This window comes from Musa acuminata, chromosome BXJ3-6, assembly GCF_036884655.1.
Source record: "Musa acuminata AAA Group cultivar baxijiao chromosome BXJ3-6, Cavendish_Baxijiao_AAA, whole genome shotgun sequence".
Lineage (NCBI taxonomy): Eukaryota > Viridiplantae > Streptophyta > Magnoliopsida > Zingiberales > Musaceae > Musa > Musa acuminata.
Genome location: NC_088354.1, coordinates 6,801,893 through 6,825,000, shown reverse-complemented (window position 1 = coordinate 6,825,000; position 23,108 = coordinate 6,801,893). Strand labels below are relative to the sequence as shown.

At 36.8% G+C, this 23,108-nt stretch overlaps 4 protein-coding genes across 4 annotated transcripts in view; 1 reads left to right on the top strand and 3 right to left on the bottom strand.

Moving 5' to 3' along the window:
- LOC103987288 (protein DMP2-like) overlaps nucleotides 1-652 on the bottom strand; it is a 1,159-nt gene extending 507 nt beyond the window's left edge. The window contains exon 1 of the mRNA XM_009405548.3: nucleotides 1-652. This exon is cut by the window's left edge and continues 507 nt beyond it. Within this exon, the coding sequence (XP_009403823.2) occupies nucleotides 1-322 (322 nt within the window). The 5' untranslated portion in view covers nucleotides 323-652.
- Nucleotides 653-809: 157 nt separating this feature from the next.
- Nucleotides 810-6,393, bottom strand: LOC135641177 (cytochrome P450 734A1-like). Its single transcript, XM_065156318.1, has 4 exons — nucleotides 5,890-6,393; nucleotides 4,691-4,935; nucleotides 1,744-2,101; nucleotides 810-1,374 (listed from the first exon to the last, which is right to left on the bottom strand). The coding sequence occupies exons 1-4, from the start codon at nucleotides 6,376-6,378 to the stop codon at nucleotides 958-960; spliced, it is 1,509 nt and encodes a 502-aa protein (XP_065012390.1). The 5' UTR covers nucleotides 6,379-6,393; the 3' UTR covers nucleotides 810-957.
- A 422-nt stretch (nucleotides 6,394-6,815) lies between these two features.
- LOC103987287 (DUF21 domain-containing protein At4g14240) lies at nucleotides 6,816-13,745 on the bottom strand. Its single transcript, XM_009405547.3, has 13 exons — nucleotides 13,348-13,745; nucleotides 13,041-13,117; nucleotides 12,507-12,590; nucleotides 12,291-12,404; nucleotides 10,399-10,485; nucleotides 10,202-10,273; nucleotides 9,237-9,304; nucleotides 8,431-8,518; nucleotides 8,249-8,322; nucleotides 7,840-8,179; nucleotides 7,505-7,551; nucleotides 7,344-7,425; nucleotides 6,816-7,086 (listed from the first exon to the last, which is right to left on the bottom strand). Exons 1-13 carry the CDS (start codon nucleotides 13,616-13,618, stop codon nucleotides 6,964-6,966), a joined length of 1,527 nt encoding a protein of 508 aa, XP_009403822.1. The 5' UTR covers nucleotides 13,619-13,745; the 3' UTR covers nucleotides 6,816-6,963.
- Nucleotides 13,746-14,377: 632 nt separating this feature from the next.
- LOC103987285 (RNA-binding protein Y14A) lies at nucleotides 14,378-21,883 on the top strand. The gene is made up of 4 exons (XM_009405546.3): nucleotides 14,378-14,708; nucleotides 17,438-17,574; nucleotides 20,992-21,137; nucleotides 21,485-21,883. Exons 1-4 carry the CDS (start codon nucleotides 14,444-14,446, stop codon nucleotides 21,531-21,533), a joined length of 597 nt encoding a protein of 198 aa, XP_009403821.1. The 5' UTR covers nucleotides 14,378-14,443; the 3' UTR covers nucleotides 21,534-21,883.
- Nucleotides 21,884-23,108: the final 1,225 nt, after the last annotated feature.

The window sequence follows — 23,108 nt, the reverse complement described above, 5'->3', positions numbered from 1 at the left end:
CGTTCTTGGTCACCACGCCGTAGTAGATCCTGCCATCGTCCTCGACGTAGCTGTCGGTGAAGGAGGAGAAGCAGCAGGAGAAGCCGCAGACGAAGAGGAGGACGCCGGTCAAGTACTTGTTCACGGTGCTGCAGTGGCCTGTGTTGGTCAGGAGAGGGCTGAGGAACTGGAACAGGAAGACAGTCCCGCTCGGGAGGAGTTTGATGAGGTCTCCTGCTCCTTTGAAGGCCCTGTCTCCTATGGTCGGGGCAGCATCTCTGGGGGCCTTGGAGGAGGATGAGTTGATGATCTTGTCAGTGGACTGCTGGGCTTCTGCTGCCATCGTTGCTGCTTTGAAGTACTTGCTACGAGCATTTGATCTCCCACATTTATACCCATAGCAATCGGTGTTGCTCACTCAGGTGGAGGGGAGAAGGGTTGCTTGCAAGTATAGTGAGTTTGGGCATTGTTTTGCTTGCACTCTTTCGTCTCGAGTGTGGCATCTTCCTCTTTAAACAGCAAGCTTTCTTAACTCAAACTGATCCTTCTCAAATGTCGTAGAGGGTTGTTAAAGCTATACATCTTTCCTTCAAAGAATTCTTTTCGGTTCAAGTGGAATATTCTGTTCTTGTTGGATAAGCCTAACATCTTAAGCACTTCTGTATAGATCACTGGAGATGATTTCCTGTGAAGTCAGCCTAGAAATGTTTAATGTAGCTTACTCAGAAAGCAAGTGAATATTTGATGCGAAAAATAAAAACAAGGAAAATATTTCTTCTGTATATTCCTCTGATCTGGACAAAGGTTCGATAGAAACACCAGAGTCCAAATTCCAACAAGCTGCTTACCAGCAAATGTTTGATATTAATAATGTCGCACGCAAATTAAGTTTAGGTGATCCACAAGTAAATACATTTCCAGTTAACATTTCTGGAAAATTTACATGCCATTCGACGCAAGTAAAGACAGAACAACGCATCAAATCTTTCGCATGAGAACTTGCGCACCGTACTGAGGCTGGAGTGTCATCAGCAGCATGGGGGCATGAACATAAGAGGGTGAGACGGTGAACTCGAACCGCTGGAGAATCATTGCGAGAGCTACTTTAGCTTCAAGAAGTGCTAGATTTTGGCCAATACACACCATGGACCCTATCCCAAAGGGAAGGAAGGCACCAAGATGGTGTCCTTTACCATCTGCAAACCTCGATGGATTGAATTCATTGGCATCTCTTCCCCATACTTCAACATCATGATGAATGACGATTTGCGGAATGTAAATGTGTGTGCCTGATGGGACATCAAGATTGCCTAGTTTGACACTCCTTGTGGTTAGCCTATTGAGCGCCACAGCAGGTGGATACAATCTGAGAGTTTCCTTCAGCACCATGCTTACCTACAAATGACATATAATAAGAATCTTCATTATGGAGTAAACAGAGTTTATGAGAACTTGAGCTGGTCAGAGATGATACTTCATTGATTACTTGGATAAGGAGGAGTGGCATGGATCAGAATCCGATCCATAAGAGATGTGTGGATGTACAGAAAATAGCTCGATCCTAGAAATCAATCATTTCAATAAAACTCATTTATCATTATATGGTGTTGAACCAAATGAGGCCTAAGGTTACTTGGAGTGTGGTCAAAGGGGTGCAAGATCATATAAAAAATAGAGATCAGTATTCCAAAGTTCAGTTTAGTTAATCAATATAACTTGAATAATAAATATTTCATCCTTCGTAGTCAGGGGAGAGTAACTTACAATCTTAAGATTGCCTAAGCCTTCTGCATTTGGATGTTTATGGAGGCCAAAAACACAAACAACTTCTTCTCGAGCCTTCTTCTGCCAATCTTCATGCAACGCAAGAAGAAGAATTACCCATGTCAAAAAGTTCGCTGTTGTTTCCTTCCCAGCAAAGTAGAATGTTTTGCACTCATCTATAATTTCTTCAATCCCCATTTTCTCTTCCTCATCATTCTTATTAGCTAAAATCATTAGACCAAGCAAGTTCCTAGAACTTTCACACTCGTTGCCATTGATTTCGATCAACTTTCTCAAAGAGTTCCGTATTTCCTTATTCAGCCTCCATCTTTTTTTATTCTTCTTTGTAGGTACGAACCTGTAAAAGGAGGTGCATAAAATATCTTCTTAGTCTCAAGTTATTAAATGCACAAGGTACTTACAATTTATTTGTGGACAAAGGTTACATATCACAGATTTTATCAACACAAGACACAGATTTCTGCAAAACACTTAAAAACAGTTTCTTCTATTACTCTATAGCTTGTAATCTATCATAATTGCAGGTTCCAATATTTAGCAATTGGCCACCACAAAAAATATTTCCACAGCAACAGATACAGACAAAGCAAAAATGCATTGTAAAAAATCACTTCAGTTAGCTCATTTGCTATGCAACTAATCTTCAAGGCACCATTTTTAATAAATCTATTATATACAGCAGTGAATAGACAGCAACTCACTTTACAATATAAAAAGGCATCAAACCACTCTTCCTAATATAGATCTTAGAATTAGAAGACTAAATTTTATTGATTATGAGACACTACTTTATTCAACCTACGTTCACACCAAGCTTGCAGGTCTGTTACTTTCATAAGGACCCAACATAACAATTTACCTACAATTTCCTTTCCAACTTGAGGTTCCATTTTCTATGAAAATGGCCCATCCAAGGTTAACACAATCAAACATTTGTTGTAAATCTTTTCAACAGTGGATTCAACTAACGATCCTTATCAACTTGAACACCTGATTGCAAGTGTACTAACATATTTGAGATTGAAAAAATATTTCTATATTTATTAATTAATGACACACTTAAACCAATTTGATGTTGTATCACTATCCCGTATGAGAAAGCATTTAAATCTTTCAAGTATAAATTGAAGTGACTATAGCAACAACAAAGTCGTAAGTCCTAATTATTTTGAATCGATTACATGGATCTTTTACCGTCATTGAGATATGAAAAAAAATCATATGTCTAGTTAAATTTAGGGTATTTAAATTTTTATTTATAGTTTATATTAAAGTCTTTTTAGGTCATCCTCTACCTCTGCTCACATTGTTAACATTAATCATTTCACCTCTTTTGACTACTGCATCCGGACGTCTCCTAAGCATGTGCTCATATCAACTTATATGATTTTTTCTCATCTTATCTTTTATTAAAGTAATATCTAATTGTTCACGAATAAAAGTATTTCTTTTCTTATCTTTCCTACTAACCCATACATCCATCTCAATAGTCTCATCTCATCTCGACAATACAAACTTTTTATATATGTTATTCCTTAACTGCCCAACACTCAGATCCCTAAAGTATTATTGGTCTCATAATTATCTTATAAAATTTGTAAAAAGTTTACAAATCCTCCTTCAAGTTTGAGGTATGAATTTTGTATTTAAGATAAGACTAAAAATTATCATATATGAGACTTTTGTTGTAATGTTAAAAGTAGATATTGAAGAAGTGGTCCCAAATTCAAGAATAAGATTTTGCAAAGTAATCTTAAAGCAAGTTAGGAAGAATGCTAGAGGAAACAATCAAGACGTTAGCATGGAAGATAATTATCATGGTTCTTTCTAACCATATTTCTATAGCTCCACAAAGAAAATTAAAATAGACATGATTTTGAAATAACTACTAAACAATTATATTCAATAGAAGACTTTATGATAATGAAGGCACAACTTATGTTTCACCGAGGCCGGTACAAAACATATGACATGTACAAGTCCGAGCGCCAACCCGTAAGCGAACCGCCCTTGGTTAAGTTCACCATATAAAAGCGAAAGTGGGAAACCCTAAATCTCACTTCCTTGCCGCCTTCACTTCTCATGCAATCGCAACCAATGCTACGACTTCTCACCGTGACTTCTTGCCTCCATCTTCTCACCGCGACCGACACCTCCGCTCCCGCTATCAGCGACCTCTGCTTGCCGTGACCTCTTTGCACACTGCCATGCACAATCTTTGCCTTAATCACTTCTCAAGTAACTATATCTATCCTACTCTTCCTCTTCCTCCTTTCTTCTTCCTCCTCCACTACTTCCTTTGCTTCCATCTTCCTTCCTCCTTCCTCTTTCGATCGTCCCTTCCTCCCTCTTCTTCTTCCTCCCGGAAACATCGGTACATACCAATGTACCATGTGTTGGTACACCAGTATTGACTGGTACATATTGATCTAACAAATCTTTGAGACAGGTCCGATACCCAAAACAATGAACCTTGCATAATATGAACTTTTAAGTGTGCCACACGAGCATGTCACTGTAGTCATTACAAGTGAAAGGAAAACTAAATATGTATGAAAATTTCAAATGAGTATTAATTTCTCTAGTAGCTGTATAGATCAGTATCTAAAATAATAAAGCATGCTTTCTTTGTTTACATTGCCCTGCTTTCAGTAGAATCAGCACACATTCAAAAGCTTCTTTAGTTGGCTTTTACAATTGTATCATCTTGTCATGTGAGTCCTCAAGACGTATGCTTCTAACATCTTACAAGGGTATCTTTATTGTCTCTGTCCAACTACTAAAGATGGGGGTGTACGTATGCTTTAGAGTCAGTGACAAGAAAAGTATGTTTCGCACTAAGAATTCTATTGGACTTGCAAAACATAACAAACATAGTGTCTCAAGTTCAAGCAAATATGATAGAGAATTAATAACTAAATCTCACCTGAACCCTGGAATATACACACTTCTTAGTGCAAGAGAAACAAGAAGCATTTGTTCTTCTTGTAATTGAAAATTTTGCTTTCCCTCCTCATAGCTACTTCCAAATGCCACTTGAGAAATGACTTCTGCTGTGAAGGCATGAAACTCTTTATTTACATCTATCTCAAACTCAAATCTGTTCTCATCCCGCGCTTCCCATTCATCTAACATGCTTGATGTGCTACTGGCAATCGCAGGTACCCAACACTAGAAAAAAAATTTAGTTGCCCTTTATCCTCCAATCAGTAAAGCATAATGCAACTTTTTCTCTCTTAATTCACTAATAAACAATTTTTCATGGTAGCGCGACTTTGAGTAAATAACAAGCACCGGGAAGCTAAATCCAAGGAGTACAGTACCATGTCTGTGCATTAGGTTACTAGATATTAGAAATAAAAATGTTTGCATGAACAACTAGGTGTACTTCTTTTCGAGGATAACCTGTTTGAGTCAACATAGACACCTCTAAAGGAGACATATGAATGGTGCTGCAAGATAAGTCAATTAGAGTGAATAATGGGAGAAGATAAAGTGACACCCAAGAAGACATCAACAGTAACAATGAAAGGATATTTAACTATAGTTTGACTAATATATACTGCCCAAAGGCAAGAAAAATACATGTAGGCAAGCTGAAATAGTTTTCTAGGATTTCTTGCATTGGCATGTCATCTTGTCAGATGTTCACATCCATGCCTCATATAATAAAACATAAAAAAGATCAGATGTTCCAAAAGTCAAAAAGGGCATGACTTGCATCAAGCATCGCCGTTTAAAGCTATTCAACGAAATGTACCAGCTACAAATATAAGCCATGATACAGAAATGCAAAGCTATACCTAGCCCTTTTGTCATGCTAAAAAGAACCTAAGCATTTCTTAAGGCAAAAGCAAAGGAAAAGCAGTAAAGACTATGGCACTATGTCCAAAGTTCCTCATAAACTTCTTTGCAATTGGCTCTATCTGTCACGTCGTAGAGTCGGTAGGATTGAAGTTGGACAAAGCACAGGCCAATCTTTTCGGGTGATTGAAACACACGATCAAATTGTATGAATCAAATGAAATTATATATATATATATATATATATATATATATATATAGAGAGAGAGAGAGAGAGAGAGAGAGAGAGAGAGAGAGAGAGAGAGAGAGATTTGAAGGGACCTTGAGGCGCTCCATGTTGAAGGCCGGGGTGAGCACTCGCCGGTGGTGGGCCCATTTGGTCCCCTTGAGCCCCACCAGTCCCTCCCCGAACAGCTGTCGCGCCGACGGGTTGAGTCCCACCTTCTCGAACGCGCCGGTGGGATCCGTCAGCACCGCCCGCGCCAGCTCCGGCTCTACCACCGCAAGCCGCGGCCGCGTCCCGAACCAGTACACGAACGTCCGGCCGAAACGGGCCGACCACTCGGCGTAGTGGGGCACCACGCGCCCGGCCACGTCGTGGCTAAAGGCCGGCAGCGGCGCCGCCTGAGCGGCTGCGTAAAGTCGGCGGACGTCGGCGGCGTTGCCGGCGAGCGGGCGGCGGGGCGGGCCTAGGACGCCCTGGCGGAGGAAGTCGAGATGGGTCCGGTGCGGGAGCCATAAAAGCGAGTAGACGGCGCGCAAGACGAGACAAAAGGAGAAGATGAGGAGAGAGAAGAGGAAAGTGGCCATTGATTGCTACAGGGACTATCGGATGGTGGAGATGGAGTGCTTTAAGGGACACGTGTGCATAGATAATAAATGATAAAAAAATCAACAAAGAAAACATACACGAGGAGACAGGCTCTATGGGCTGGATTTTATGGGCCTATATAAATGGGCTTGTTAAGGTATCACGGGCCTGTCATAAGGGCTTTTAAGCCTTATGATTGCTAGTACTCATGTAATGAAAATATAAGAAAATTTTAATTTTAAAAAAGATAATCACAGAGGATAAATTTAACCCCAAAAAAAACATGGATTATCTGCTGTTTTGAATGAATAATCAGATAGTCGATAGCCTATTTAATTAAATTTTGTATTATTGTTTCATGAAAAAATATTTATATACTGTATCCAGACAGATACCCAACATCACCTTGGACAAAACTATTATACTTGGACATCCCTGCAAACGAAAAAATCATTCATGCATAATAGATAATAGTCATGTTCCAAGTGGATGTGCCTATGCCACTTACATGTCGACAAACAAGATATAACTTCCACAGGCTTAGGTTGTTCATGAACATAGCTTTCTTTCCTCGGATAAAATTGTTATCTCTTGGTTCCTGATATTGGTTCCACGAGAGTCACTTGATGTCGCAGAGTGTTTGGATCTAATTCAGTGGATTTCCTTGGGAACCCGGTAGATTGCTGTCCTTGCCGAGGAACAGGTCCCTGGAAGAGGAAAAAGAAAGTTTTGACACTTGAAACACATCTTGATGCAATGGAACCTTCTTAAGCTGCTATAATTATGTAAGGATTTCAATGAACCATTGCCGTGAAAGCCACAGTCATTAATTATATTGGGACACGAAAAGTTAATCTTCTGATATATTCCAATATACTAAACTGCAGGTTTTAATCTTCTGATAGTTAACTTTGTTCTACAAAGACATCAGAATAGAAATTAAGGAGCTAACAGAGTTACTCACCGCTGATTTTTGTTTAGTTAACCTTTTGTAGGTTGGAGTTCGTGCAACCGAAGAAGCAGCAGCAGCGGCAGCCACACGAATCCTGGAAAAATGGTCCTACTGTGAACTGGATGAGAAAAAAGAGAAATCAACTTGCAACAAAAATTGACATCAATAAGCACCTTTTGTGAACATCAATGTATTCGTCTGTCTCATCCACTATCTCCTCCTGCATGTTAAACATTATGTACATAATTATTAGAATTTAAAAAAATTCCAATTATGCTCCACTTCTGAGGAGCTAACAGTTTTGATATAATTTTTAACTGTATCTTATAAATAGGCTTATAATTTAGAAGCAAGTAAAAGATAAAGGGATTTATTTTAATCAACAACAACGCATGCATTATCCAGTGTTACAGTTACATGCAAAGGAAGTAATCTAATACCACAGACATCTAAACATCCAATTTCTAGAACAACTACCGCAAAAAGAATAGTATGGTAGTAACTTTACCTGTAAGAGTTCTTCAAAAACATCCTCAAGTGTGATGATCCCAATAACCTCCCCATCTTCAGTAGCTTCTGATGAATGAGCAGGTTTATTTTCATTGACCTGTTTATTTTGGCACTTGTCGATGTTGACGACAACAGTATCTGATTTGTCTGCTGTTTTAGATAACAAAGGAGTTGTAAGTTCGGACACTCCACTCGGTTCTTTGTTTTCTTCATATTCGTCGCCATCAGCAGGTGAGATATTCTTAGTTTTCACTTTAGCTGCCACTACAGCAGCCATATGACTGCTTCCATTCTGAAATTCATTGAGTATATCATAGAGAGGCATATCTGCTGGAACCCTGAAGTATTACGGATATGAGTAATGCAGTTTTTTATTAGTATACAAACACAAAGTATACGATAAGAACCTTGGAATCCGTCTTATAGAGATAGCACTGACAGGAGTTTCAGTTTCAGGACGAATTGTCAGGAGACTTTTTACCTGTTTTAGCAAGCAATATGCCAAATGCGAAATAGAACAAGTGCATAATTACAAGGAAAATCTACTACGCTAGAAAATAAAGAGATCAAAATGATGACTGATGTGTACCAACAGAAGGCCTATAATGTTTTTTGGGTTTCCTGAATAAACAGGGACACGGCTATGACCCCGAGCAAGAATCTTGCCAATAGCTTCCCTAAATAAGAAAAATTCCAATTCATTTAAGTAATTTATGTAAATAATATGAAAACACTTTATGCATCTTGGAACATGTCTAAATAGATTACCACAAAGCTCAAATTGTCCTCTTATCAAGCACCATACTTAGGGGCTTATGATTGAGGTAATAAATAGCATGTTAATGTGGCTAAAAGGTGCTATGCAGGTTGAATTTGCTTTTTAGAACTGAGTTGTATCAGGCTTGAATCCAGTATTGCTTTTGGATATTCAGAGAGACTCATGACAAATATGACATTGTCATTCAAGTTAAATTTGACTACTGATATGAGTCTAAATAAAGAGAAGTGAAATGGTTATCACTCAGCCCTAAAGAGTCTAGGAGCCTTGGCATGATTCTGATCCTTCCAACTATATCTTATACTAGATCTGAAAAATATAGAGTGAGTCAAGATGGCCTTCCATGTTCCTCCACCTTCTCAAATTCTGGTTCAAAATGAGTTAGCTCAAATACATTTTTAATCTTGAAATCAAACATTTAACAAAATACTATGGATATGAGAACATGACATGTAAACAACAGATAAGAGTAATAATTTATCAAACAGGTGCATCTAACCAGGAATAAATTGTTAATTAAAATTTACAAAAAGGGTTATTTCTGATAAATTTTCCTTAATAGAAAAAGGACAACCACATTACTGAAAAGAGAGATTTATACATGTAGCAAGTCTCACCAATCTAATTTTGAATTGACATCCAATGAGAATGTTGATTCGATGGGTGTCATAGCCTCCTCAGCTGTCTGTATAAGAAAGCACATTGTTAGAAATTCAAACCCAGACATTCATAGTGACACTTTAGATGAGCAACAAATAATTCTGTGGATGGCAATTGACTTAGAAATCACAGAAAGTAATCTGGAAGGTTAACCTGCTAAAATAGAGAAAGCAAGAATCCAAGATCATACAGATAAGAACCAATACTAACTAAAAAAAAAAAGACAGGTCTTTTATTTTCTTAATTCTATCCAAAATGCAAGGATTCCAAAAAAATTCAACAGATAAGAACCAACACTAACTGAAAAGAAAAAGACAGGTCAGTGCATGAGTTTCCTGCCACTGTAGGTCTGCACTTGTAAATTATCAAATATAAGCTCCTGAAGTTAACTCTACAACTAATCTTGATACAAGGATTTTAAAAATGGTATTCATCCATCAGAATCAGCAACGCACATTGGTATGTCCAATATTAGCAGGAGGTATCTATCTAAAATAAACAAAAAAATGACAAAAAATATTTAAGAAAATATATACTTTTCGTGAGGTCCACATACAAATCCCCTGATGGACTGGTATGTGCCAACCAGCATGGACAATGTGTCACAAGCCATACTCTGGTAGAACTACTCTCAAGCAAAGAAATTCATAATTTCATCATCATTTTACAAGAAATTACTGTGAGAAGACTAAGCTGAGAATGCTGTTGCTCAATAAATCTTAATATCTCTGCTGCAGGCAGCAGGAAAACCACATGCACCTGATTGTATATACACAAATTTGGGCATAAGGTTTGAGATCTCCTAGATCTTTGACTTTCTGAAGTTACTTCTTCAAAGAGAGAACTAGGAGCTTCTTCTATTTCTTCTTGTGGGATGACAATAGACTTGAGAATTAAATGATGAGAAGATAAATGAGTATACCTTTTCAGTTAAATCAAGTGCTCCACTTATTATTGTAGTCTCGTCATGTGTGAGCTCCCCACCTTTACCAGCCTGAAATGATTGGAAGATAAAGATGTACTACAAATCACACATGTATTTTATACACACACACATATTCAAGATAAAGATGTACTACAAATCACACATGTATCATGTAATACAAATCACACCTTTACCTCTTTGCTATGGATAGAGACGAGAACTTTTAACTGAGCACGTCTAAAAAGTGCAGATTCATTATGTCCAAGTGCATAATCTAGAATCTGAAACCACACAAAATAATTAGAAATGATACAAACATTGCCTCCATTTAACACAAAACAGGAACATTCAGCATATCCTGCAAATGTTTTTTAGAAAGAAAATAGTATATAAATTTGAAGACGTAAAGCACTGATTATACTATTCAACTTAGCAGAATATAGGAACGTATCCTCTGATAATAAGCAAAGATACATCAGCTGGAAAATGCAAAAGCTTGGACTATATCATCCAAAGATATATAGAGTTAGAGAGACAAAAACAGTAACTGACAGAAGGGAAAAATGCAACAAAGTCTCTAGGATAATGCCACTAAATTCACTCAACTCTGCAACTTTTAATAATGATAAGGTGAATCTGTTATCCTAGTCAAAGGGCATTACCTTATGTACCATTGGTTGCAAACAAGGAGGTCAAATATAGAATGGCTGCCAAAAAAAGAAAATCGACCAAGCGCAGCCAAGTGCATGAGACTACTGCCAGTACAGAATTGGGAAAGAATCAACAAACACAGCTTTAGCCTTACAGTAGAAATACTATTTATATAACTCGATACTTGATCTTCTAGGTCCAAAGGAACAACATATGATGAAACCAAAGATCAACCTCTATGGTGTCATTTAAAGAAAAGGATAATAGTTTTCCTCCACTTTCCTGTTTCATGGTTTACTTACAAAAATTAGCAAATCAGATTAAGATTTTTAGACATTTGCTAGATCAATCATGGAGGCAGGTTTTATTGTAAGAGGCAATCTAAATACCGAGTCTTGTGTGCTATGTCTATATCTACATCACCAAGACTCTGCTTCCGTCTGAGAACAACAAATTGCAGAAAAACAAATCTAGACTTGTGGGATCAATTTGTCCAATGTAGCAACTTAAATTGGAGATTGTCAACCTTGGTCTTAATTGGACATGCTTGCAAAGACATTTTACTGATTAAATGCTTCGATTTTGACAATAGCTACATATAAGTTACTATTTAATAGAAAATTCAATGACATAAGATGAAGGCTCCTCTTGTTCACCACCCAGCTGTGGAAACCAGTGCTTAAATTTGCATTTAGCCTATAAAATGCAGTTAGAAAAGGCAACCTTATGTTATTAATTGTCAACATATCATACATTATCCTTAATTTTCTAAATTTATAATCATATATTAAAAACAATAATCATGAGGCTATAGTATCTGTGCAGGAAACTGCTCAAAGCTGAGAATGCATATCAGGGAAGAACTTTTTGAGTTCATTTTATCATAATGTAGGACAAGTTTCACCAGGTTTTACTTAATCTAAGTATTCATATAAAGTTGGTAGAATCAAAAGAGGAGAAACCTTCACGTTTCTCAAGTTATTATATTTTGGATTTGAAATACTTCATTGTTATGTAGGACATGGTCTTTTAGTTAATCTCTAAATGCTACTAAACTACCATTACTATTACTGAATATTCTGGATTTACTTGTTCAGAAAGTCAAAAGAGTTGTTTTGGGGAATATTTGCAATTTGTTAGCATCATGAAATTAAAGTTGAGAATTACTTTTTTAGTCTAAAGTAAGTAGTGGATAAATCAACTGCAGAAGAAAAGAGAATAGACAGATTATAATTTCATCTCAATTGCTTAGTTATTAACTATGTTATACATGCACAACACAAGCACTAAATTCATCACAAAATAGCTCAAGAGATTAAAGAACTTCTTGAAGTGCTAACAAATAGAATTATGAAGTTTTTTGCAGTACGAGTTTAAATTACAAGTCATACAAGTTGTTTCTTAGGAACAATTATGTATACTGATACAGAATTACCTTGCCAAGAGGATAAGCTATAGGGTAGCAGATGACCATTAAAATCTGCACTAGCCATACCAAGCTAGCACCAACTGCTAATCCATATCTTGTACATATAGCTTGAGGAATAACCTGGATAAAATACAATATGATTTGCATAACCTTCTTAAACTTATGAACATAGTTCAGCACTTAAGAGTGATGCTAAGCTATATTTGATCAAGAGTTAAGTACCTCTCCAAAAAATAGAACAAAGGTTACAGACAAGACAATAGCAACAAATGGATTGAATATCTTATCAAGGTATAAAGGAAGAGCCTGCATGAAAAAACAGCATAAGCCTCAGCACCATCAGTGTCATTCCAAAGAACAAACGAAAGAAGATAAGAAAAATTAACAAATGAAAAGCTAAAGTATATTTACCAAATAGATAACTTGCTAAAATTGTTGACAGACCTTTTTTTCTTTGCAAGGGAACAATTAATGTTCATGAAATGTGTTTGATGATTTGCAGTATTGCATATAGAATGCAGGATTATCTTTTACAAATTCATGGGTATATCCGGCAGCTTTTCACTTTCTTCGTGTTGACTGTCATGGATAACCAATATATATGGCAATTGCTAGAGGTACTTGATGCATTGGCAGTGTAGTATGTTTTGCGTTGAATTAAATCGGAACAGTGTATGCAACCATGGCGCACGAAGGAATTGGAAAAGGATTTTGAATACTGAATAATTTGGACAGGGTAAATAGATAGACGCAAACCTCCATGGCAGCAGCATTACACAAAAGCAATGTCACAAGAAGCTGGTGTTGCTTCTGAACAACAGGAAGAATTGTAGCTGCAAGAAAGAACCAATGATTATAGGAAGATAAACAAACGAACTAAGAGAGAATAGATACAATGTGCAATAATTCAGTACAGGGAAGTAGAAAGAATACCGAGCAAAAAACAAAAAGTTCTTTAAGAAAAAGAAAGATCGGTGGCTTTTTCTAGACACAACAAGAACATAGGAATGGTGTAACTAGAATTCTCCATCCATCCGAGCAAAATCGAACCCGGTAAACCGACCTGCTTGCTTCTTCTCGGCGGGGGTACCGCTGCGCTGCAGAATCTCGAGCTCGACGAGGCCGAGCGACATCAACCCCAAGGTGAGCCCGGACATGATCCCCGCGAACAGGACGAGCACGCACGAGATACCCGCGTACGCGCACCACATCAGCGACCCGAACGGGATGTCCTCCCGCTGCTGCAGCACCACCGCGGTGCTCCCCCATGCGGCCGACGTCATCGTCGCGGTCGTCATCATCCTCGTCACCGCTATCGCGTTCACCGTGTGCATCGCCGGTCTTCCCCTTCCGTAAAACCGCTCCTTCGAGACAAACGCCCGTGACGAGCGCTCGAGGACGATGAGGGATGGAGAGGGCGCCCGGCTCGGATCGCCGGGATGAAGGCATGGAAATATAATGAACGACTAAATACGGAACTGGTTCAAGTACGAAGCCAAACACCCGTGTAGTAAACCGACCTATGAGGAGAAGTCACGTCATCGAAGACGGGCTGAACGAGATTAAAACCAACCATAGATGACTTCCAACTTGTGTCTGGCTCACACACCTGATCCGTAAAAGATGTAGATGAGAGAACGAGGGTTGCGGTACCGAGTATCGCGGACAAGGTTTAACATCAAACGGGTGCAAGCACCTTTTCTACCATTTTATTTCTTGGTCGACTCAGCCAACTGCCTTTTCTACCATTATTTTATTATTATTATTATTATTATTATTATTATTATATATGTATATGTATATGTATATACATATAAAGAGGACTAATTAGAGATTAATTAACTATATTAATATTATCAAATTGACTCATATTAGTTCAATTAAATATGTTTAACATTTATTAGAATAATCGACATGTTTATAATAATAATAAAAGAATAATTAGTTATGTTAATGATGTAATTAATATATTTAATGATGATTTCATAATAAAATTTAATAATAATATATATATATTTATCAAATTTTAACACACACACACACACACACACACATATATATATATATAATGTCAAATGCCGACCGCATAAAATGGGCGCTGGTTTGGTTTGTTCCTAATTTCTAACCCCGACCCAGATCAGCGAGAGGGAGAGGCGACGATGGCGGCTGCCGTGGGAGATGTGGAAGTGGTGGATTTCGAGCCCGACGAAGACGATCTCATGGATGAGGAGATCGGCGCCGCTGAGGTTGACCCTTCCCCTGCCCCCAAGCTCCGATCCACCATTGCCGGCAGCGGCTCCTCGGGCCCTAGGAAGACCAAAGGCCGGGGCTTCCGCGAGGAGTCTGGGCCCGACCGTGGCAGCCACCTAGCTGCCAAGGATTTCGATTCCCTCGACTCCGATGGGGGTCCTGGTCCCCAGCGATGTATGTTTGGGAAACCCTAGTCCGATGGTTTTCGGTTCTTTTTCTTTTCGATTTCTAGGTTATGGGCTTTAGATCTACGCTTATTTTTTCATCATTATGCTCCTGCTGTACTGAGCCCTGCTTTCCTGATATTTGCCCTGAGTTTGTGTCTTTTGACGGTTTATTTATTCGTTTTAATGTTGGTATGTTTGGATACGAAAGAGGCGATTTGGATTTTATCTTGGTTTGTTTTCTTGGATAATTTGACACGATTTATCATCTTCATGGCTTTCGTTTGCATTAGTAGGAGATTTGTAGCTTACTCTTTGATGAAAACTAACTGGCTACTGTCTGGTCTTAAATAAACTGTTAGAACTTTATTATCAGCATAAGAACAACCTGGAGACGGAGTCTGCAAATTGGGTAGTTAAATGCTTGATTGGCCGATATAGTATGTACAGGAGTTATCATCTTAAACTTCTACCTCATTATGTCCGTATGTATTTAGATCCATATAGGGCTTGAACATCTTTATTTGTTCTGTTATTGAGGCCTTGACAGCGCATTTAGGTGTTGAAATCTATGGTGACCAAAAGAAATTTGAAGAAAACTTTTCACTAAGAAAGCATTATGTGTTGGAAGAGTTATAACAGTATAGGCAATAGGCATGCATGGAGGCCCTGTTCATGTGGCTTTCTTATCCAATTCCATTCTTGGCCCTCGCCTGTGTTTCAACTTAAGATTGGTCAAAACTTCAAATTGTGATTGATACAAGTTGTGCTTGCTGGATTTCTTTAATGATTAAAAAGCTGTCATTAGTTTCTTACTGAAGGATCAATTCGTAAAAAGGTTGTCATGAAAGCACAATTGATAGTAGTTAAGTATGCATCATTTCAAACCCTAAATTATAATATTTCAGATCTTGGAATGTCGTTTTTTGGGTAAGGTAAAGCTTGTCAGTGTTGTATAATATTGACAAATGAAAGGTTAGATGCCATACTTTATTGACAAATGAAAGGTTAAATTTCATAAAAAATAGTGATGATGGATGCCATACTTTTTAGTTCTACATTAACATGAAGAAAACCAGATTATTGGGATGAAATAGCAAGAAAATTGAAATACAAGAGGTAATGGAATATGACAGATATGTGAGTGACAAGATAGCACCCAAGTAGCCAAAAAAGAGATAAGATTCGTTAATTTCTTTTCACCATAATTGAGTATTTTATAATTTTTTTAGAAAATATACAAATAGTGAACGAGATCAGAAAGAGAAATAGGGCTGCCCTCTGGCCTCTTAACTCGAATATCATCCAGTTTGTGTGGTTAAGTTGTTTTTGTGCGTTATAATCAATTTAAAGCTTCTATGGTCTTCTAATTAAACCTTGTGTAGCATTAAATTATTAATCAGCAGTGCAAATGACTTGAAATTATTGCTATGTTGGATAAGTTGTCTTGATTTTATTGATTATAAATGTTTTAATCTCTGTTGTTCATCACTTTAAACTTGTTAAAATTGAAAATAAATATCTTTCAACCAAATTGAGGACTTATGAGATGATTTTAAGGCCATATGTGTTTGTCAATCACATCAATGGAAGATTCGATAAGCCACAATATTATGTGGCATGATGTCGGTTGAGTTAAAGGATGGCCAAGTTTGGTGTGTGTATTATGTATGAGACAGTGCCATGTCATGCTGCTTTGTTTGAAGTCAATCTGGTCGCAGGTCCAATTGCATTAGTTGTACATTGGCATGCATCTTTGTTTTTTTCTTCTCATTATGTTATGTGCTTAGTGCCATGTTTATAACTTGGTTCACTATTCAAGTTGCATATGTCAAAATATCACTGCATATGTATAAGTACAAGTCTTTTGGCAGAAAGAAATAAGAGAGTGGGATATTTAAGGTGGAAGATTTCTAAGTGTGAATAATGTTCCACGAGAAATCAGGATCCCGACTATTTTGAATCCCTAGATTGTAGAATGTAGATTTTGTTTGTTTGTGTGTGTGTGTGTATGTTTATTTATTTATTTATTTATTTATTTTTACTTTTGACAATTTATTACTTTTGAAATGGTACATTTTCTTATACTGTCCAGTAGAAGTTTAGTAGGACACTGTAAACCAAGTTAAATATATAAGCTTGAGTTTGTTGTGCAGCATAATTTGCTGATTTCTTTAATAGAAAAGAAAGTTTCAGCTGGTTATCAGTGTCAACGTCGTTGACATACTGCAACAACTTAAGATAATATGTTTGTGATTTATTAAAAGTTGGGTAACATATTATATTTTATATAATCCTGCTGATGCCAGTGACAATAGTTTGTTTGTAGTTATTGCATTTTGATAAGCATGATATTGTGGGGTTAAGAAGATTTAATGCTTGCTGAAAATTCTTCGTTGTGGTTTTCATTTGATGTTTGCTTATGAGGTTATTTATCTCTTACAAGATATCTATTGGAAGGTTCTTCTTACTGTTTCCTTGTTTGCTGCTTATTCTACAAGGTTACTATTTTAAGTTGCATTTATTTGCTACATTTTGGTTCGATAAAGAATATCTAATAACTTATGCACATTGGAAGTTTGCCAAAGGAGCTGTATTTTATTTTTCAAATAATGTTACAGCAGATTGATGTTATCAAAGCTGAACAATGTCGCCGATAACAGGCTCATATAAAGATTTTCATAGGATGATTCTGTTGTTGGAAATTGTATATGATCATCACACTTTTTAATGTGACAGCTATTGAGGGATGGATTGTGCTAGTAACTGGAGTTCATGAAGAGGCGCAAGAAGATGATCTGCACAATGCCTTTCGTGAATTTGGCCAGGTTAAAAACTTGCATCTGAATCTTGACCGTCGCACTGGATTTGTGAAGGTAGGGAAACTAGTTAAAACTGTCATTTTCTAGGCACTTATTTTCTTTTCCAATTGTTATCATGTAACCTTTTTCTTGAATATATTTTTTTCTTTTAAGATTATTAGAAATAATTGTGCTTAGTCACTATTTGGTCTTTTTCTATTTGTAGTTGTGGAATACAATGCTTCTCTAGACATAATTATTAATTTGCAGATGTTATATTTGGTCATGTTATCCATCCATAATCTTTTGATTCAACTATATCATTTTTCAATGAAGGGAGAGAGGCATTAATCAATTTAGTAGCTTTAATGGGGTCGTTCAGTGAGATAATTTCTTTTACATGCAAGATATGGGAGATCAATATATGGAGACTTGCAGATAAACTAGTGAAGTGTTTGTTAAGCTTGGGGTTGAGTGTCACATTCCCATGGTTGCTGCTTAGGCATTGTGTTGCACAAAGAATGGTTGAGCACCATTTTGGAATTTGGATACAAAAGCATACCAAACTAGGATTCATAGCTCAAATCACAGTTCTAGAGGGATATGAGGATCTTTGTAAATATGGGATATATCTGTTGACAACCCTAAACAAGTTGATGTTGTCTCGTCCTAGACATATTGCTGACTTTGGGAGAGTCACACATCAGTAAGATAATCTCGATAAATTGATGATTGTGGTGTTGGTATGGGTGCATCATATGGCTTCTGATGCTATTCTGACCATATAAGGAAAGCTGTGGAAAATTTGGCATGTGTGCTAGAACTATCTATAGGGGTTGCTTCTAGGTTGACTAGGAATGGTCTGTATGGCTAGTTTATTGGGTACAGGTGTCAGACTTGATCGTAGTCATCTAGTGTAGGAAATATGGTTAGTTACTGTTTTCTGTTTGATGTTTGAGTGCATACCATGTTAGGGATGTGAAATTCTTAATGTAGCCCATATACTCCACATTTCAATCTGGATCATTCATAGTTTATGTTGATTGGCTTTGTGCCCCTCGTTATGTGATTCCTTATTGTTTTCCCATTCTCCGGAGCCCTTATGGGGTCTTTGAGATTGGGCAACCGGTCATTTGGTCCCGAGGCTGGTCAGTAGTTCACTGTCTCATGAGCTTAACATATTGTTTTTGAGTTATTTTGTGCAGAAACCATTATTTGTAGCTTCTTCTTTAAATAATCAAGTGGTGATTGTCAAAGATACATTTTGCAGCAGGCAATCGAAAAACAAAGTGTGTATATTTCTTAATTTAGGAGTATGGAGAACATATCATGACACATATTTTAATCTGTTATATCATAGCTTAGATTTTACTCCTATAGAAATATCTTCTTGTTATGAAATCTCAGATATCAACTTGCAGACTTATGTGCTCTTTACATGAGACTCTGGAATGGGATGAAATTGTTGCTAACTTAGTTATACTTTAACGATGCATAACACTTGCATATATTGCCTTGATTTTCGGTGAAGCGTCATACAAAATCTTGTGGTGAATATACAAAAAACTGTGTTCTTTTTTCTGCATTCTTGGCTTTTCCCACTCCTGAAAAAAATCAAATATGTAAATATGGATTACATAATAGCACAAGTATTTATCAAGATACCTTGTTGATCAACACTGTTCCTGCTTGATCTTTTGCAGCTTTGTATGTTACAACTTGTGAGGCGGTAGTGTGTTTTTGTCTTCGAGATACTCAGTTACAAAAGAACATTTATGCACAACATTTTCTTTTTTGTATGAGTTAATGAGCTTCAAATGCTGATAATTCACAATTTTCACACAAATTCATATAATCCAACTATGGAACCACATGTCTTGTTTAGTACATTATTGTATGTACTTTTTGTTGCTTCATCTATAGAAAGCCTCATAATAGTTGGGCTTCTATATCTTGGACCTATACTCTTCTATACATTTGACAACCACCTAGTCATATGTGATCTTTTTTTTTTCATAGATGTTGTGTATGCAATCCTCTTCTTTTATTTGCTTCCTACATGTCAATGTTGATAAAATGATTATTTTTCTGTCATGTGTACTGACATCTGAACTTATCCTCAATTCTTATTCCTTTGTGTCCAATCGGTTTTTGTTGGTTTTGCCCTCCTTCTCTCAGAAATTTTAGCATAGCACAACATTAACCAGAAGGTGGATATGTGTTGCTTGAATCTATGGATCTTTTACTTGCTCACTTTTCCTTAAACTCGTATGTCAGTTATTTTACCAGAAGGTGGAGATCTTTTTTGCTAGAGAGATAATGTTACCTAGACCTATTTAACTTCTGTGTAGACACAGAAAGGAATGGCGCCTGAGATGATGATGGTGCTATATTTGATTAAAGTGTGTAATCACAATTCACAATTCACAAGCACATTTATCACAAGAAAGTACCAGATATGTAAAGAATATGGTGAGTTGTAATCTATAATAACAGCGCATTGGCTTTCATAACATCTGGCTGTTATGCTTATTAGTACTTCCACATTTACCAAAATATATAAAAGGAAAGATGAACAGAATGCAACAGTTGACAACTGTCTCAAGGAATAACAATTGGAAAAAAAAGAAAACCAAAGGGGAATAGGGCCGGTACCAGGGTAGCAGGAAATAAGAAATTAAGGCAGAATAAAAGGCCTGGGACAGTGATAATGGAAGATGGAAGACAAGCGATTGAAGAACTAAGACCAAGGTTTAGGGACTAGCTAGTAGGAAGAGGAGCAGTGAAACACAAGAAAGAAAGACCTCAAACAGCAGCACGGTTGCTTTTCTTGAGAGGCTAGAAAGACTAGACTTTTGTTTGATTTATAATTGTTGATTATCAGACTTACACAGCTCATTGTTGTAGATTAACAGACTTTTTACTTTTACCCAACAATTATTTGTTGGCAACTCTTCTTGTTCCTTAGGGCAAGGATTGCAAATTGGTCGAGTTGTTTAAGCTAAATAATTGCTAGGTTATAGTTGCATGTGAAAGTTGATCATAGTTAATCCCTTATAATGTGTAGAGGTTTGCATTATGTCACATTATTGGTTGGGTCCTGTAGATGGTCAAACCTGTTAATAGTTATTTTTCATGGTCTAGCCTTATATGCTTATTAAAGGGCATGTGAGTTATTCTAAATTGTTCGATGAATTAGGTGCAAGTCCATGTAATGAAGTCATATCCAAATTAGACTTCTGTAGAGCAAACCATGATTGAATCAGCTTGCATTCTACTGTACCAACATGTCTTATCTTATGTGCCAGAAGTGTGTTCTATTAAGAAATCATACATAAGTAGTAAATCTTTAATTAGTAAATTTATTAAATATTTTCCTTTGTGTCTGCAGTTTAATTATTTAAAAATGTGCATTATATATTGCTATTTATGTTTTTTATTTTGGTTAGAATTCTTTTATATGTTACAATTTTGATTTTTCCACTTATTTAGGGTTATGCCCTGATTGAATATGAGAACTTTGAGGAAGCACAAGCTGCAATTGCATCACTTAATGGATCTGAACTCCTTACCCAAACAATTTATGTTGATTGGGCATTTAGCAAAGGCCCTATCAGGCGGAGAAACACAAGGAGAAGGTAATATTATGTATACAAACACTTTTTGTGCTTATATATCATGTTTAAGTAAACTAGACCTTTAAATGGCTTTTTGTCAGGAAACATAATATAGCATGATTTTAGTTTTAGATTGGGTACTTTAGATATCTCAATGCTGATGTTTTTAAAGAGCCAAAGTGAGTGAAAAAAATTCCTAGTATGACTAGACCCACCATAGTACGCATTGATCAGCCAAAGTTGCAGGTGTTGTAGTTTCTATCAAGAACTTATTCAACCAATTCTTCAAAAATCATCAGGACTCCCATAGTTCTAATAATCATCATATGTGTTGTTACTCCATATGAAAGTTGTCTCTCTTTCCACAGATCCCCACGAGCTCATCGTTCAAGGAGCCCGCCCAGGAGAAGATACTGAAGCTGCCTTCTTTTCCCCATCAGCGCGTGATTTTTGGATAGCTGGTTCCTTCCAGTGTACCTCAAGGCCCATGAGAACTTGTTGGGGAAGCCTATGGCGCAAGAGTAAGCAGCAGTAGGTTGTACCATCAACAGTTGGGAAGTTTTTATCTAACGCTTGCTATGCCTCTGCTTTAAAGACTCCGTTTGAACAGATCGAGTGGTGTTAAATGTTTTCTGTTTAATGCTTGCATTGGCTAATTTGAGGATTTCTGCTGCGTTATCTTGCACAATTAACACAGTTTATGCCATCTGTGATTTGGTTGTGACCAAGTTTCTTATTCAGAAGTTTTGGATTTGGATTGGAACTGATGAATCATTTTTGCCTCCTTTGCTGTGTTGATAGTGTTAGTGGATCGGTTTGATAGTTTCACTGCTCTACATTGTGTCTTGAAAGGAAGTTACGTACATGGTTGATTAGAATCGACGTATCTCGGGCTCGGGCCAGTGCAGGCAATAAGCGTTTGACAGAACCATGTTAATACGGGATCTGTCTGCCTCGGGTATAGATTAGGACACTTGACAACAGGTCGAAAGTATCTCGGTTCGAAAAATTAAAAAAATGGAATAGTTTTATTTTAACATAATTATTTGTAAGCAAAATTAAAAAAGTAATCTTCTTAGTCGACATTCTAGAGATATATTTAAATAGAAGTTTTTTTTTTTAATATCATTTGAGAACTTAGGTATTATAGTCAGAACGCGATAAATATTTTAGGTATTTTTATATTTTAAATTCAAGAAAATAATTAAGGACCATGGTTATCAATCATTAATAACAGGTAAACTTTGGAAGGATGAATTTGTATTTTCCTTAGTGTGGAAGGCTTAAATCGGCGGTTGTGAAATGTAGCTTCATTTCTATAAATATCCATAAGGTCCGAAGAGATAGTGGTATAAGGTTGTGGAGTATTTTAGAATTATTATGCCCTCTTGTAGCCAAGAACCTAGGAACCATGAAGGCAAACATCTAGAACTATAGTTAATGGTTTGTCGTAAGAGTTGACAAAATGCATTCGCTACGTAGCATTCAAAAAGACAATGTTTAGGTGAGCCTTTGAAAAGTTTGCAAATACGTACCATTCAATTTGGCTTTGAAGAATAAGTGAAAGTAGTGGCCGAGTTTGGGAGTTTATTCGAAAATAATCTTTACAGAAAGGTTTAACCTTAGCGGTAACTAAAAATTTTTATAATAACTTTCAATTAAGTCAAAGATCCATATTATATAAGTATTACTTGTCGAAAGAGAGCCGAAAGGGTTTAGGCTCCATATTAAATAATCTTAATAGGAGATGACACAAATAAATTTGATTCTATCTAAAGCATAAAGTGAAGAAGAGACCGAAGAATGTTGATGACTCAGTTTGTAAAGGTTATTTTACCAGCTTGGGATATCATTTGTTTATACCAATCTTTAATTTTAATAAGGGTTTTATCTAACAGAATATTTTGATAACGTTGAGAGAGAGTCTACCAATGAAAAGAAATGAGCCAAGATGCTTGAACGGTTGGCTATCATTGAAAATACAAAGAGAAT